Source organism: Dermacentor albipictus, chromosome 7 (assembly GCF_038994185.2).
Source record: "Dermacentor albipictus isolate Rhodes 1998 colony chromosome 7, USDA_Dalb.pri_finalv2, whole genome shotgun sequence".
Classification (NCBI taxonomy): Eukaryota; Metazoa; Arthropoda; class Arachnida; order Ixodida; family Ixodidae; genus Dermacentor; species Dermacentor albipictus.
Window position 1 is genome coordinate 1,138,161 of NC_091827.1, and position 17,012 is coordinate 1,155,172.

A 17,012-nucleotide genomic window follows, 5' to 3' on the forward strand; every position below is an offset into this window, starting at 1 on the left:
CCCTCTTAAAGGGATACGGACACAAAATCTGAACATTTTACGATAATACAGAAAATGGCTCCTCAGTGTGTGAGTACACCGAAAACAAGTAGTCACTTCGTTCATTTTTCAGCGGATGGCTTTATTTTTAGCGTTTTTGTGAGCGCGCGCAACGCCGCCCAGCCCAAGCGAGTTGGAAGGCGTGACGTCACGACAGCCTCAACGGATAGCCAGCCGGCCGGCCGCGGTCATTCGAGGCGCGCCGCCGCCGCTATCGCGAGTATGCATTCAGGTTCTGGTGCCTCTACCAGCGATGAGTACATGTCTGTAGATGACGACCGTTCCAACTTAGCAGGAAATATAACCGCTTGCGCTTACGAGCCTTCCACGTCAAGCGGCGAAGAGCAGGCAGGCTTGAACAGGCAGTCCGGGCCAGCAACATGGTAATTTTTTTTTCTAGTAAACTTGAAGTGCAGCGGCAGCAGTTCATAAAGTTATGTTACGTAGGATGCAAAATGCCTAGTTTCGTGGCCCGCGTTGAGGCAGAAAGGCAGCTATTACGGCTGTATCGTTGGTAGCGTAGCTCATCGCTTTGTGCTTACCTACGCTGTCGGCTTTCGACCGCTGCACACTTCGTTTTTACGCGACGAGGCAGGGCATTTGTAGAATTTTCCAACCGTTTCATAGCCCTGTATTTACGGCTACCGTCACATTCACGCCATTAGAAGCCATTTACTGGTTGAACTCGCTGAGATGGGCGGCTGCGCTAGGGACCCGTCGACCAGATCACTTAGCTACATCGATTCTGTGGCCATAGAGAGAGGAAAGTATTTGGCTGTGACATTTACTAAGGAAATGATGCGCGAACAACCAAGTCATGAAACCCGACGCATGATCATGCAGAGACCTATGAAAATCCGTAATTTTTTGCTTGAGGTTGAAAAGCAACGTGTGAAAAGGCAATGTAGGTAAATGTGCTGCGCCTTTTAGGTTACTACACATGCATGCTGTTGTCTGGCGTTCATTCACTGGCTGTGTTTTGTATATTTGATCAATTAAAAGAGCGCTCGTATGCTGTCGTTCAATATTAGACGCAGCGAAAGTGCATACAACATGACTATTTTGTTTTGTGACAAAAACATGCATCCGCAGGGTAAACAATTTCTGTCACAACCCGACAATATCTGTTTTTGCACAGCCAGTGAAAGGGTAATTTCCCTTCTTTCAAAAAACGCTCCTGCGGTCACTGCTGCGGCTACATGCATACAGAAAGAGAGAGGGTCTGTTGCCAGAACAACAAAAGGTGGCGAAGAGCACTGAGAGTTACGGATGCATCACTAAGCACCCGCTCTTTGAATTGTATTGCCTGAACAGGAGCCTCTTGAGCGGCATGCCAAGGCTTTTGAGCACAGCCGGGCTGGTCGCATAATCATCGTCGATGAAGTGGTCCGCGCAAATGACGCCATTTTTTAGAAGTCTCCATGCTGGGTGTGGTGGCTGACAGGCACGTATGCAAAGTTTACGCATCTTCTCGTGTCTGGGAAACGTGCGCAACGGCGTGTCACGACCGATAATGCTGTTATAATAGCCGTGGGCGCAGTAATGTTTGGGCATTTTCTTCCGCCACGACGCATGCGTCAATACCGATCGACGACCGCGCGAGCACGCGTGTAAGACGCACCACCTGCATGGAGCGCTGACGGGGATAATCAGACGGACCACGTGCGAACATAGCCGACGGCGAAAAACAAATCCTGCAAGGGACCGACACTCCGGAAACACTGCGCAGGCTGTAGCTGACCTTGGCCGCGCGCGCGGGGGGTGTCATGACGTCAAATTTCAGCTTCTCCCGGCGGCCGCTTGGAGGCAAGGCGCAACAGAAAATCGCAAAATAAAGGTGTTTCTCGTTCTTTTTTTCTAAGCAGCTTGTTGTATTCGTCATTTTCATCAGTTCAACTTTTGTTCTGACGCAAAAAACCACCCACCAGCTTTTGTGTCCGTATCCCTTTAAGCTTCAAGGGTCGAAGATGGGTCGATCATTGTGCGACGGGCCTAAAGGAAAGGTACTTTTATGCCCGAAACGGTTAGCCACTTCCAACAAAAGCGGGCTGGAACAAAAACATGTTTTTTTTTTTGCTATTTTCGCGTAGTCTGTTTTCGTAGCTTCGACACCAAGGACATCGATGGTCGATCGATCGGCACTGATACGCGTTCGCTGAAAAGCAACCGCGAAGCAACTGAGCAGATACCGGAACTTCTCAAAAGTGCAACGGCGGAACGTATTGATTGACTGAGTGAGTGAGTGGTTGATCGATTGCGTTTCACGAGAAGCAGCTTACTGTGAAGTAAGCCGTAGTGGTAGCTGTGGATTAATTTGGCTACCGGGGATCTTTAATCTATACCCAGAGCACAGTACACGAGCGTTCTTGGCAGGTTTAAGAAAGGGCATAGAACAGGGATGAGAACAGATGGCGGCTGTCCGCCGTAGATGGCGAAGCAGCCGTTTACGCCAACATTTAAAATGCACCTTCTGTCAGCAGTCGCCTCGCGAGAGAGTTAACTCATCGGTACCGAAGTTCCTTTTCAAACTCCAGACATGCTACTCTACGCTGGTATTAATTCATAGTAAGGTTCGTTACAGCGCACTGCAAGACAAGGACACAAGAAGGCATAAAACGACGACACGGCGCTGACTCGATTCTATTGAAGATATGTATAACGTATATATAGGTGCCAGTTGATAACCATGACATGGACGAGACACAGAGATGGATCGAGGCAACTGTGACAATCTGACGCATAATCAAAATTGGCATAGGTAACACAGTTTTTTTTATTGATATAAGGAGATGTTGGCGCACAATTTAGGCGCCGGCTACTCTTTATCTCTTGAGTGGTTCCGTCATACATCATACAGGGTTCAATATTACACATCAAATACTCTTTTCACACAAGCACCAGTACTCATCACGCAACGTTTCCACAGGAACGTTATCACGTAAGGAACACATGGTATATACAATATACAAAGTAAATGTCTCCACATTTATGTACATAAACGTCTCAAAAGTACAAACGATACTGTCGCCTAATAACACACTGTCTAGTCAGCGGGTGGTACATACATCGTGTAAATGCATTATCACATACAGTCACAACAGAACAGTCAACAAAACATAATTCACAAACAGCTGCATATATACAGTGACATTGAAATGAAGGGAACAATGAAAGCGCTAATAACGTCCAAGAATGCCGCTGTTTTCAAGAAGTCTTTACTGCTTTTAAAGCGCTCTTCTGCAAGGCCGTTGTTGGCCAAGGGCCCGAAAGTTTCCTTAAACTGAAAGGTTTGCGGTCTAATTTAATATGCGCTGATTTAAGTCGGCATCTTGGTGTGTCATGATGTGGGCAATCTAGAAGGAGGTGATATATATCCTCGTCTACAAATCCACAGTCATATTCGGGGGTTTCCGCTCGGTCAATTCTGTGTAAGAAATGCTTTGTGATAGGCAGTGCTTGGCCTTAATCGATGAATAAGAGTTTCCATAGTTCTATCTAATGACAATGAAAAGTTGAATTCAATAAATGGATCAATATGGTATAAGTCCGAGCTCTTAGAATTCTGGTCAAACCAAGTGTTTCTAGACATTTTGAAAGACGTTGTCTTTATAATGCACCGTAATATTGGGAGCGGAACCGTATCATCTTTGAGGTGCGCTTGTCGTGCTGCTTCATCGGCTGCTGTGTTGCCAGGAATGTTGCAATGCCCTGGTATCCACTGGAATGCTATTGCATGTATCGCTTCGCTTGTCTTTGTGAGGTTTTTAAGTGTTTGATATATTATACTGTCACTGAATGTTTTCCCCTTTGTGCAGCAGAGTGATGTTAGAGCCGCCTGTGAATCACTGAAAATTACCCATTTTTGCGCATCTCTCACTGACAATATAAATTTTATCGCACATAGGATTGCGAACAGTTCAGCCGTTGTGGACGAAGTCGCATGAGATAACTTAAATGATTCTTCTTTGTTGAGGTGCGGTTTAATGAATGGTGAAGTTGAAGAGGTTGCTGTACTGGAGCCGTCTGTATTGACGTGTGTGTATCCTGAATACCGCATATATATCTGGTAAAGTGCTAGTTGTTGAGCAGCTTGAATGAACATGTCTCTTTTTCTGAATATCCCATCTACTGACAATTCGATTTTTGGAACTGTAAGCAGCCATGGACGATATTCGATGTCAGAGTTACAAAATTCATTTCTTGGCAATATGTGAAGATTTTCTTGAATTTCTATATGAACATAACTTCTCTCTCGTTTCATTATGTCTAGAGCCAATGGGTGGTTTTTATGCTGGGTTTGAAGACGGAAATAATGCCGGCATGTTTATGTAGTTTTCATAACTGGAAATGGTGATTGGCGAGCCTCAGCTATTACAAGAGTACTAGAAGTCGCTCGTGGTACTCCTAGACATAGGCGTAGTCCTCTAGCTAAATGTCTTTGAAGCCGCTCTTCTGACGTGTGGGAAAGTCCATGTAAGATGGGCGCGGAATACGCAATGTTTTTTCGTATTAATGCATTGTAAACAGTGAGCATGGACGATACTGATCCGCCCCATGATGTGCCTGCAAGTCTGTGAAGTACAGTCACTATGGCACTGACCTCGTTTTCGAGTTTTTTTTATGTGGGGTGCCCAGGATAGCTGCCTATCATGTATGCCAAGAAATCGATGCTGTGTGACAATCATTAGAGGGTGTCCTTCCAGATTAAGAGTGAAATTCTTTAACTGCCTCCGAGTGAAGGGCAATACAGCTGTCTTTGCGTGTGATAGTACCATTCCTCTCTCTCTCAAAAATTAGTTGAGGATATTATGCGAAGCATACTAGCCGCACAACCACGCTCTTCCTTGCTGCGCCGGGCGCGGCCGCGTAGCTACCATTGAGGGTATGAGCCATTGTTCATTGCTGCGCGTCTCATACGTGGGTCTATTCTTGTTTAAGTTTGCTATGTTTGTTATTAGGTTGCTTCTATTTTTATGCGTTGCATATTGCAATCACTCAGTTCAGCCCGTGGGCGCGGCCGGGCAGCCACCATTGACCTTCAGCGCAACCACGTGACGTGACGTCACGACAGCCGGAGGAAAAGCTGGGCCCCAACCCGCGCAATATGCAACGCATTCTTGGCTTAACCAAGCTAAGCCTGACCATTTTTATGCGAAGCATACTAGCCGCACAACCACGCTCTTCCTTGCTGCGCCACGTGCGGCCGCGTAGCTACCATATGACGTCATAACAGCTGCAAAAGCGGAGGCCCAACTCGTGCGCTCGCTTGCGGCCGCGTAGCTACATAGCCGGGTCTCAGCTCGTGCGCTCGCTTGCACGAGTTGTTTCTTCGTCTAGCCGAACCAAATATAGCCAAGCAACAGCAGTTCACCAGGCTAAACAGTGGTTCAACAACTAAAATAAAGGCTAGTATGCTTCGCATCCTGGGCTTAACCTTAGCTAAGCCACAGCCATTTTTTTATGCCGTTTTGCAATGCCATCTGAAGTAGTTGAGCATTAGACCCAGATGTCCAAATACACACATCATCTGCATACAGTGAAAACCTTAACTGTGATGGCAGCCTTCTTGTTAAATCAGCCATGACGCAGTTAAAAAGGAAGGGGCTGAGTACGCTTCCCTGTGGTACTCCCTGATTGACATGTTCAGCACTCTTTCCTTCACTCGTCTGAACAAATATTTTGCGACCTGATAGAAATTCAGAAATCCATCGCAAGGACCTGCCAGACAGACCAAGTTCCAACATGTTAGCAGAACATGAACGTGACTAACAGTGTGAAATGCCCTCTTGATGTTTAGGAATACTGCTATAGTCATGTTTCCACGTGCACGCTCGTGCTCCACACAGGTTACTATATATAATATTGCATCCATTGTGCATCTGTGTTTTCTAAACCCTACTAAGTAGTTGGACAACACATTCGTTTCATTACACCACCATTGAAGTCACGCGTCAATCATTTTCTCCATTACTTTGCATAAACAACTTGTCAAACTAACTGGGCGGAAGGATTCAAGGCACAAGGGCGTCTTACCAGGTTCTAAGATTGGTATGATTCGAGCGACTTTCCAAGAGTCAGGTACAGTTTCCTCTATCCACAAATTATTATAGATGTCTGAAAGAGCATTTGTACCTGTCGGTCCGAGGTTTCTTAGCATACTGTAAGTAATACCATCCGGCACAGCAGCGGACTTTTGGCGACAAGATGCAATTGCACATTGAAGCTCGCTTAATGTGAAAGTATGATCTAATTGAGGACTTTGGGCCCAGTAGCAAGCAGTAATTTTTCGCTTAGCCAACACTACTAAAATATCAAATTCTGCACATTGCGATGAAAAAGCAGGTCTGGAAATAAGCTCACAAAATTCATCTGCAACTATTATTTCACACCAGTCCCGAGCTAGAGCGAGAGCACGAAATGCGAAGCTCTGTGTTACAGGTCCACTTAAAGAACAAATTGCTAGAAAAATTCATGGGACAGACATGTGAGGAGAAACCGTCCCGCAGAAATCGCACCAGCGCCGTTTGCCTAAATTTTCCATTCGTCTGCGCATTACACTGTGTATTTTCTGAGCGTTTCTGTATGCTTCTAAACTTCCGCTCCGTCGGTAAGCTCTTTCGGATCAGCGTCGGATGGCTCTTAGGTGTTCATACTCTCTGTCAACTGCGGCATAATCTTTTGGAATTGGGACCTTCTTTGTGCATATGTTCATATTATCCTGCAAAAATTCTGTAAATCTTTCCACTGTTGCATGTTGATTAATTTGATCCGTTAGGCGGTACCGAGAAGCTTGCCAGTTGGTTAGTCTGCTGTAACGCCTGATATCATAGTGCATGCTAGGGTGATTAACAAGGATGGGAAAATGATCACTTCCGCGCGTTTCCATATCAGTTGGCCATCCCACATCATTCACTAGATCATGTGAACACAGGGTAAGGTCTATGTAGCTTGAGTAATTATATCCACGAAGGAATGTTGGCGACCCATCATTTAAAACAGTCAAGTTGCATTTATTTATCGCGCACTCAATAACGTTACCCCGTGCATCACAATGATCACTGCCCCAGATGATGTTGTGTGCATTGAAGTCGCCATATATAAATACATTAGAATGAGCTATTTTGAAGATATCCACTAGCGCTTCTACTGAAATCCGGTTTGAAGGTTGTAGATATAGATTAATCACTATTATGCAGAGCTTGCCAAAGGATACTTTACATGCTATTAATTCCGGGAAGTCTGAACCACTGGACTGAATTTGATAAGATGGTAGGTCCTTTCTGACGCACAGGAGCACTCTGCTAACAGCACTTTGACGAGGAGTCTTGTAGATCACATAATTTGAGAGGCAAAGTCGTCATTGATTCCCGCCTCTTGAATGCAAAGTATTGGGAAGTTGTATTGCACAAGCAGTTTACGAAAGTCAGCACACTTCCTTCGAAGGCTGAATGCTGGCATTCCACTGAATTATGGAGACATTTTTGTAGCGGTTATTCATGCACTGCCTGCCGCAGTTTCGGCCCGGATTGTTGACACAATAGTGCTTCTAGAGGCAACAAGGTTTTCACTTCTGGTAGGTTATTTGCTTCCGGCAGAGCAGATAGGATTGCCTTAAGAGCTGCGAAAAGCATTGGCAAAATCAGTTGTGTCACCGATGCTGTGGTATGTTCGCTATTAGCTGGTGTTGCTTCTGCAGTAGATGCGTAAGGTCACTGAGAGAAATGTGTGCCAATACTGGAGCTTTCTTGTGTATTATTTTCTGCCTGTTGTCGACTGGGTTTCCGTAGCACTGATGCTTAAGACTGGGCGCTTCACTTTGATCTTCTTGATTGGTCTCTTGATTGCACTGTTGGTTGTTTTCTAGAGGAGGGATAGCTTGTCGGTGCTCTTGGCTGTGGTGGTTCCGGTGCTCGCCGAGGTGGGTGATCTGGCACTGGATGAACAATCTCAAGGTTTGGTGCGGGTTCATTGCGTCGCGGTTGTCTTCCATGGATTAGTTCATGTCGACGCATTTGTGCCGCTGCCTTTTTCTGAGGGCAGCCTGAGAAGGAGGCGGCATTGTTCCCCGCACAGTTTGCACATTTAGGTTGAAGTGACTTGCACTCCTTGTGGTCATGATCTTCTGAGCAGATTTTGCATCGACGTGTGCTGCGGCAGGTTTTCGCCATGTGCCCAAATCTCTGGCAAATTATAGCAGCGAAGTGCTGGTTCTAGGTATTCCACGACAGGGTGACTGGTGAAACCCAAGTAAATTCTTTCTGGAATAGGGCGATCGTCTCTGAAAGTCAGAATTACCGTGTGAAGTGGATGTGACTTTACTGCTCCATCTTGGCGGGAATACTTTATCTGCCTGCGTGCCGATATAACTCCTGCGTCTTTCAAGAAGTCTAGGAGTTGTTCATCTGTATACTGCAGAGGCACATGTTTTACTTTACCAACGTTTCGCGTGTATGACTCTGGTATGAAGGGCTTGACTTCTAGGCCACCTACACTTGTGAGTATCAAAAGGCGTTTCGCCGATGTTAAGGAAGCAACGCTGACGCTGAAACTTCCATCTCTGGTCGTCCTGAAAGACTGTACTTTTTCTTTGGCAGCGGAAACTATTTCGGCAGGCACTCGGTTTGGGTTTACTTGCCAAAAAGCAGTACCTTCACTTGTTGGGCGAAAGACAACCGGAATGCCTTCGGCTCGCTTTTTCTTATACGTGACCAAAGTAAATGGTGCATCTTCACCCATCTCTTCTTCATCACTTAGCTCATAATTCGATGTTGTATCATCGTACTTGCTGTCTTCTAGGCGAGGTTTCTTGCTATCGGCTTCATCATCAGCCATTATTCCTGAATTCGCTGAAGTTTATTCCGAGTTGTGGAGAACCAAACGTGCCGGCTTTATGAAGCTTTGTGACGCTTGCAAGGCCCCAGGCTTTTCATTACGCCCCGTAGCATCATTCATATGACTTGTTACGCTTGGACGAGCATAAGGCTCGTGACGATGTTCTCGGCCTTCGACCACCGTAGCGGCAGGGTAATAGCAAGGTCCTCAAAAAAGAAATGGCGTACCTGTAAGGCGCCTGGTTCGCTGAATCTTCACCCGACGGCTTGTTAATCAATCGTTGTCAATGGTAACCGTAAATGTCCAAAAAACCAGGAAACACAGAGCACCACATAAAAACAGCGACCGAACAGATACACTTCTTGATGCACAGATACACGGTTACTCGTCATGAAGAGCGATAGACGGTTCGCTGATACACGCTTTGTCCCTAATAGTTATATTGTGAGCCTCGGCAGTTTCCCTTGTCAATTGGCTTGCGTGCTTAAAAATTACACTAGTTTCTTTTTTTAATTCGGGGCGACAGCCGCACGGCTTGTAATGCTCCGGGAGATGAAGTGGCGCAACCCCTTGAGGAGGTAGCTCACGCTCACGAAGTCGAACATTCGCACATCGCCTCGTTTGTCGCACGTACTCTTTACCACAAGATAATGGAATGGTATACTCAACCTGTTTAGCACAGGTGATGTATCTGTTCACATGTTTGACAGTGCGTTTACCCTTCACTTGCTTATCCTTCAGCAAATTATCAACTAACGGGCAAATGCGACTTATGTTTCGCAGAAAAACGAACATCAATGCTGTACCTTGAATCAACGTTCTTAAGCCCATGCGCTAACTTGTGTATATGGGGCACTACTGCGGTTTTTCTTTTTCTTCTAATTTAGTTGTAATACCTTGATCATTTATGCTCTTGAAGTCGCGAACCATACTTTCACTCACAGATGAAATAATCGCTTCGGGGTAACCAGCGTCCATTAAACGGTTTACCTGATCAGAAAAAGCAGCCTTCGACATATGGAAACACGACTTCTTTAATGCAGCATTTAGGATTGTCTTCGCTATAGCTGGCTTCACTACTTTTGCATGACCGGATTTATAGTTCAAAATGGGCTTAACCTACCTGGGATCCTATTTCCAGTACACATGATTTTTACCAAAAATTAATCTCAGGTCTAGAAACTGCAGTTGATGATCCTTAGGGACTTGGAAAGTAAAATCAAGGCCCATGCCGTGCTGCCTGAATAACGTTAAAATTTCATCAACACCCTCGGCGTGACTGTCATTAGTAAAGAATATAACGAAATCATCAAGGTAGCGAAATACCCCATTGGAAAGCTTAGCAAGGTGGCCCTCTAGTAAACTATCAATATAACCTAGAAAGATGTCACTAATGATAGGAGCTACGCACGAGCCGATGCATACCCCCGATTTTTGTATATACAGACCCTCTCTCCATGAAACAAAGGTAGACCTCAAGTAAAAGGAAAGAAGTTCAAGAAAGGCTTCTACTGAGATACCGCAGCTATTGATGAAGGCTTCTTCATCATTGTCACGCACAATGCACTCTTTAACACATTTCATAACCTGGGCATGTGGAAGGGAGTAATACAAGTTTTCCACATCTACGCTGAAGGCACACCGAATGTTCAACAAACTGTCTTCCAGGTACTTGCACGAAACGGCTTGTCATCCTTGCGCGATTTCACAGTAAAGAAAACCTGTAGTTCCAGAATTTTTGCTTTCTTTACACTGGCCGCTAAACATTGCAGATTCATTCCTTCCAACAAAGTTAGTGCTTGCTGCTTGACTTTGGCAGCCTTAACCTTTACACCTTTGAAAAACTTCCGAATTACATCCTCAGACTTTCGCGAATACACATCATAATTCATGACAACAAAGTGCCCTTCTTTGTCTGCTACTAACACATATATATTCTTCTCACACAGAAAGTTACATAATGGCTTGCACGTCCTTGCCACCCCTCCCTCATTGTACTTTCCACCCCTCTCCCTTGCCACCCCACCCCTCCCTCAGATTGTCACAGTTGCCTCGATGCACCACATCTCTGTGTCTCGTGCATCTCATGGTTATCAACTGGCATATATATATATATATATATATATATATATATATATATATATATATATATATATATATATATATATATATATAATGAACGAGAAGAAAGGGGGTTAACCGAGGGACCCGATATTTATTAGTCATATAATGAGAAGCCAACAAACACTGACACCAAGTACAACATAGGGGAAATTGCATGTGCTTAATAAATGAAATAAAGTAATGATAAATTAATGGAAATTAAAGTGGATGAAAAAACAACTTGCTGCAGGTGGGAACCGAACCCACAACCTTCGCATGTCGCGTGCGATGCTCTACCAATTGAGCTACCGCGGCGGCGTTTCCCCATCCACTTTCTTGGGTATTTATGTGTACTAGTAGAACCCTGGGAGTGTTAGCCAGCGCCCCCACTCACAGACCTTGACGGCGGACGTGGAACGTCTTTTTTGCCGCAGGTGTCACGAGAACGTGATCTTTTCGGGTGAAGGCAACTGGTCAATAAACCCACATATGCTACCTGAAGGCATCAATGTTGCCGGATTCGAGACCCTCGTTATGTAATGAACGAGAAGAAAGGGGGTTAACCGAGGGACCCGATATTTATTAGTCATATAATGAGAAGCCAACAAACACTGACACCAAGTACAACATAGGGGAAATTGCAAGTGCTTAATAAGCATATTTAATAATAATAATAATAATAATAATAATAATAATAATAATAATAATAATAATAATAATAATAATAAGCATATTATTAAGCACATGCAATTTCCCCTATGTTGTACTTGGTGTCAGTGTTTGTTGGCTTCTCATTATATGACTATATATATATATATATATATATATATATATAATCTTCAATAAACTATCAGTTGATAGTCAGCGCCATGTCGTTTAATACCTTCTTGTGTCCTTGTATTGTAGTGCGCTGTAACGAGCCTTACTATGAATACCAACCAACTGGCACAACTTGCCGTTTTGATGCTGGTATTAATTGACTGACGCGCCACCAGGAGCGACAATAGACAAAACTCGTCGTCAGACGTACATCACCTATTAAGAAGTGCTTTAAATACCGGATGTGATAAAGAATAATGATAGGTACTGAGCGAAAATGCTGTTCTTTAGCTCTTTCAGTGCATGCTATGATCTTATCCCGTTGTTCTGCTCAAAAAATGACGTTTTCTGGCTATCCTTGTTTCACCTAGGTGACGAAAAGTACAGCAGGCTCCCAACACTGTTCGCCAGTGATTGTGTCCAGATATTCAAACACGAGCCCTATGAGGAGTTTAAAAACTCGCATAATTCAAAAACTCTAGTTCTACCTATGCGTGTGCCAGCGCCACGCTATGGCGAACATGTCATCGGCTATTGATCTGAAACACATCACCGTCTGACTCGAAGATACGGAAGTCAATTACGTCCGCTCATTTCCGTGGCATCGTGCCAGAGGCAGACTTGTTTCAACGTCAGCGTCTCTAAAAAAAAAAAAAAAAACTAGTCACGAAAGGCGCGTTTTCGTGGATGGCCGCCTCGAGAGCACTCACTCGGCCTGCAGCCGTCGGTTTCTTCGTCCTTGTAGAAGCCCTCATGGCACCTGCACAGGCCTTCGTAGCAGGTGTAGTTGGAGCCGTTGCAGTCTTCGACATTGTAGCACGACTCGCGGGGCTCGTGACCTGCGCACGACAGACATGCTTCAAAGGTCTTCCGATGAGAACCAATCTTAGTGTTAGACCATCTGCTTTTCCTGATCATTGCACAGCGGAGGCCTGGGCTCCAGCGTCTATCCCACAGAGCACAATACGTTTTATAGACTTCTGTGACCAGCGAAAATGAGTTATAATGTCTAAAACTATCCAAGACGCCCACCATACGTCTTCTTGTCAATGTCTAGGAGATGTCTTATGAAAGAAGAATAGAAGATATATTTTCAAAGCGTTCTATGTCTGCATCTTATTAAGACTTGTGCAAAACGTCGTCTACAAGCGGCTAGAAAACGTTTTGCCGTAAACATAGAAGGTATACGTGCAGATACTTACTTGGATACATGCATATGCCTCATATAGGCACACCAATGTCATACGTCGGCAAAGTAGGCACTCACTCATGATACATTCGGCTGGGTTCCTGCTGCACGCCGACTCACATTGCAAAGATGGGGAGCCCGCGCTTTACGCGCTCACCAGAAAGCGTGCTCAAGCCAAACGCCGAGCCGCTCGCCAGAGAAGTCCGAGACCGGAAGCTGAAACGTGTCACCTCTCTTGTTTCAAACAAGCATGGCGCACAAACAGGGCTCGCACCCACTTTGGTCCGTCTCACGGAGGAAGGAAATCAGCTTGGAGGGAGCCCTGCGTCACGCAGCCAGCCTTAATTGGCAAGCGAAGACTCGGTGAATCTATTCCCTTCGCTTTTTACCCGGCCCCACACACGACATCTGAGACTCAGCGTATTGGTCGAGAATGCTTGGTTGCCGGTATACTTTAATCGGTTCGCACTTATTCGGCCGTAGCTCTGCCTGCAGAGCGGGAGCACTAAACCTAACGCGTGATGATCACGTGTTGGACCGATTCGTCTCACTTAAGTTGTGTTGCATAATGCTATCTCTTTGTTATGCCCTTCCTCCGTGGTCCATTACTAACCCTGCCTACACCCGCGGCAAGTAAGCAGCCGCGTGACCACAGCTTCGCGTGATCTTGGTCACGCTCTCGGGCTTGGGATGAGAGCCGCTCGGAGAGGCGAAGCTAGGCGTTGTGAAATAACCAGGCGAATGTGTTCCAAGCGGTCGATTTCAACCACCAACAACAATGTTTTACTTTGACAAAAAACTAGGAAACTACAATTTAACATACATTGTATGTCAGTACAGACGTGTCTGTCAATGAAATAAAGTTGAAGACTTTACGCCGCCTCGCTAGATTTTATGTCCTATGCTGCAGACCGCAGCAAGTAGCACACCGGATATTTGTCCGATTAAATGCGTACTGTGTATATATCCATAATGCTTCGCTAGCTATAATGCATATAAAATACAGAACATGGCTAACATAGCACACACAGCATTTCTTAGTTCCAATTTGCTTTAGGCCTGTAAACATTTGATATTCCAAGAATGTAGAGTATGCAAGATTGATCACGCAGTTTTATGACAACACTAGAAACAAAAGCCTAAAGTACAGAATAAGCTGAGGTTTAGAAAAATTTAGTACTTACCGTTATTTTGTATGAATTCATGGTTTTACAACTGTAAGCTCTTTCAACTATCTTTGGGAAAAGATTAAAGGGTTTTACAACGTGATCATGCCTATTGGCTGCACGTCATATGCAATTTAGTGATATGCACAGTTAGAGGATTTTCCTTTGTGGAACCTCCTTGACTTAGTTCAGAGCCACAATCTGGACGGGTTCAGCTTTCCAGAAATGCTCAATCGTTACGTTAGATGTTATTAGGTACCCACGTTACCAGACGTCCAAGGTATGCCTGATATAGAATCTTGCCAAGAAAATAAGATTGGGTGTCCTCACTTTTCTATAAAATTGGTGGACTTCCCTTCAAGAAAATTTACCACCAGACTAACTTATAGCTTAGGCTTGTAAGGGTAACTGAAGCTCAGACTCACCAAAATGAGATGCTTTCTGGCTTGCCGGTGCTCAGACTCACCAAGCTAGATATAGATTGAGTCACTCCGACTTAAACACACCGAAATGATGCGCCGCGAAACCTGCCGGGGTCATTCTTACTAAAATCGGACTCATGCAAGCTCACTCAGATTCACAAAGGAGCCTAACAACATACTTTGGCTCACGGAATAAAAGGACTGAACCTTGTTCCGATTTTGCGTTTTTTCCTTGTCCAATAATATATATTTCAGTGACTGTCGGGATACTGTGGCATCGTTGGTAACCACCTCGCCGATGACGCTGCCCGATGAGGCCACGCTGAAACCCCGACACTCATTATGCCGTTATAAAGAGTGGACGCTGTAAGACAGAAGAACTTCAGTTTGGCCTAGTTGGTACTTACTGCAAATCATATTGACCGCAAAAAAGACGGGGACAGAGGAAGAAAACACATAAACAGCACGGGCGGTAACTTTCAACTGTTTTATTCATCGCAGCCAGTGGGCATATATAGGCAAAAAGAACATGCGCAGATCGCGGCAAACAAGAATGCACATCAGCTTAGCGTGGCAACCAATTATAAAAAAAAATCTATTTCCGCTTGAAACAACCTAATGGAGGTATCGCTAACACAATCATGGCCTTTCTTTTTTATGTGGTAAGCCTCCATCAGTTCACGTTCAGTCTGGTCATGGCTTCTCCCCAGAATCTTTATCTCCTCAAAAAGAGGTGCACAGCGACAGGCATTGCAGTGCGCAGGTAAGTGCGCCAATTCATCTTTCGTTAACTTTTGTTCATGCTCCCTGGCTCGATCATTTAGGCACCGTCCAGTCTGCCCTATGTAGGACTTGCCACACGCCAGGGGGATTTCATACACAACTCCTACATTGCATTTGGCATACGGCTTGGTGTGGTTCTTACCACAACCTTGGCTTCCTTTAGGATCACGGGAGGTGCGGGGGCAGAGCCGCGCCAGCTTAAAAGGGGCTGAAAAGACAAGGGGGACTCCAAACCTGCCTGCCACCTTCCTTAGGTTGTGAGCGACCCTGTGAATATACGGCACTACTTCAGGGCTTATGGCCATAGAAGTCGTCCTTACCGTTGCTTTGCCCCTAGATCCTTTTACCTTCTGCAGGAGGATTTCCACCACTGGCATTACCATCGAGTCAGGGAACTCTGCCGTCTTAAGACGGGAAATAACGTCTTAAGACGGGAAAGAAAAAAAGAAGGGGAATTTGTTGTGCTCCCGAAGGGCATGTTTGGTGCTAAAGCCTCTGAGGCACTCAAGAAGAATTTTAAACCTATTAAGAACTCTGAAACTAGAGTAAAAAGCAGGGTTATAAGAATGTGCAAGTCTCTTAATCTCGATAAACTAGCTAGGGACGTCAGTAGCGCTTCAGGTGCCGCGCTAAGTGTTTTCTTTACTGCGAAGACGCATAAACCGGGCATCCCATTCAGGACGATAGTTAGCGAGCGTGGAACGTGGCAGGTTCAAGTTAGCCGCTTCATTTTAAGGAGTTTAAAGACGCTTGTTATATCTGACCCCTTTGTATCAAGAAGCTCTGACGAGGTTGTTGAATTTCTAAGGGCTAACCAGGACATAGGTCCGGCTTTTTCGGTTGATGTAGAAGATCTTTTCTACTGCGTTCCTCATAGAGATTTGTTTGTTGCTGTGAGGATGTGTATTGAAGAAAACGGCACCATTCCCTTCCAGAACGCAGTTGGTATTTCGGTGGAAGATTTTTTAGCCCTTTTAGAAACCTACCTTAATAGCACTTTTATCAGTTATGACGAACAGTTCTATTTGCAGAAACGTGGAATCTGCATCGGCTCGTGCCTTGCACCGCTTTTGTGTAACATTTTTTTAGCTACCATTGACAAAGCGCTTGATCAGGCGTTTGGGGGGGCTTTTTTAAACATTTTAAACGTTTTTAGGTATATGGATGACTTTTTAATTGTTTTTAACGGGCAAGGAAGTCTAACTTCTTGTGACAGCATTTTAGCCGTTTATAAACAACTTGGCAAAGGGCTTTCTTTTACTCACGAACTTCCACTCGACAATTCCCTGCGCTTTTTAGACCTACGCATTTCCTTTGCTAAAGGTCACGCGTGCTGGCAGTACTTCCCTCGGGCACATAAGGGCCAGGTGCCATACGATTCCTCCCAGTCAAAGATTGTTAGGCGAGGAGTAGCGATGCTCTGCTTAGAATCGGCTCTCCGGAAATCGTGTGTGCACAAGATGCAGCTTGCCTTTGACAATCAGATTTCCCGTCTTAAGACGGCAGGGTTCCCTGACTCGATGGTAACGCCAGTGGTGGAAACCCTCCTGCAGAAGGTAAAAGGATCTAGGGGCAAAGCAAGGGTGAGGACGACTTCTATGGCCATAAGACCTGAAGTAGTGCCGTATATTCACAGGGTCGCTCACAACCTAAGGAAGG

The 17,012-nt window shown here is 45.1% G+C and overlaps 1 protein-coding gene across 8 annotated transcripts in view; it reads right to left on the bottom strand.

Moving 5' to 3' along the window:
• The window catches only part of LOC135918004 (nidogen-like), a 382,953-nt gene that overhangs the window by 150,417 nt on the left and 215,524 nt on the right, over window positions 1–17,012 (bottom strand). For all 8 annotated transcript variants that reach the window (XR_011507287.1, XR_011507286.1, XR_011507284.1 and 5 more), the window contains one exon: window positions 12,504–12,632. Coding sequence is in view for 4 of the 8 variants with exons in the window: in XM_065451667.2 (XP_065307739.2) it covers window positions 12,504–12,632 (129 nt within the window). In the remaining 4 variants the exon portion in view is untranslated. The remainder of the gene's footprint in view (window positions 1–12,503; window positions 12,633–17,012) is intronic.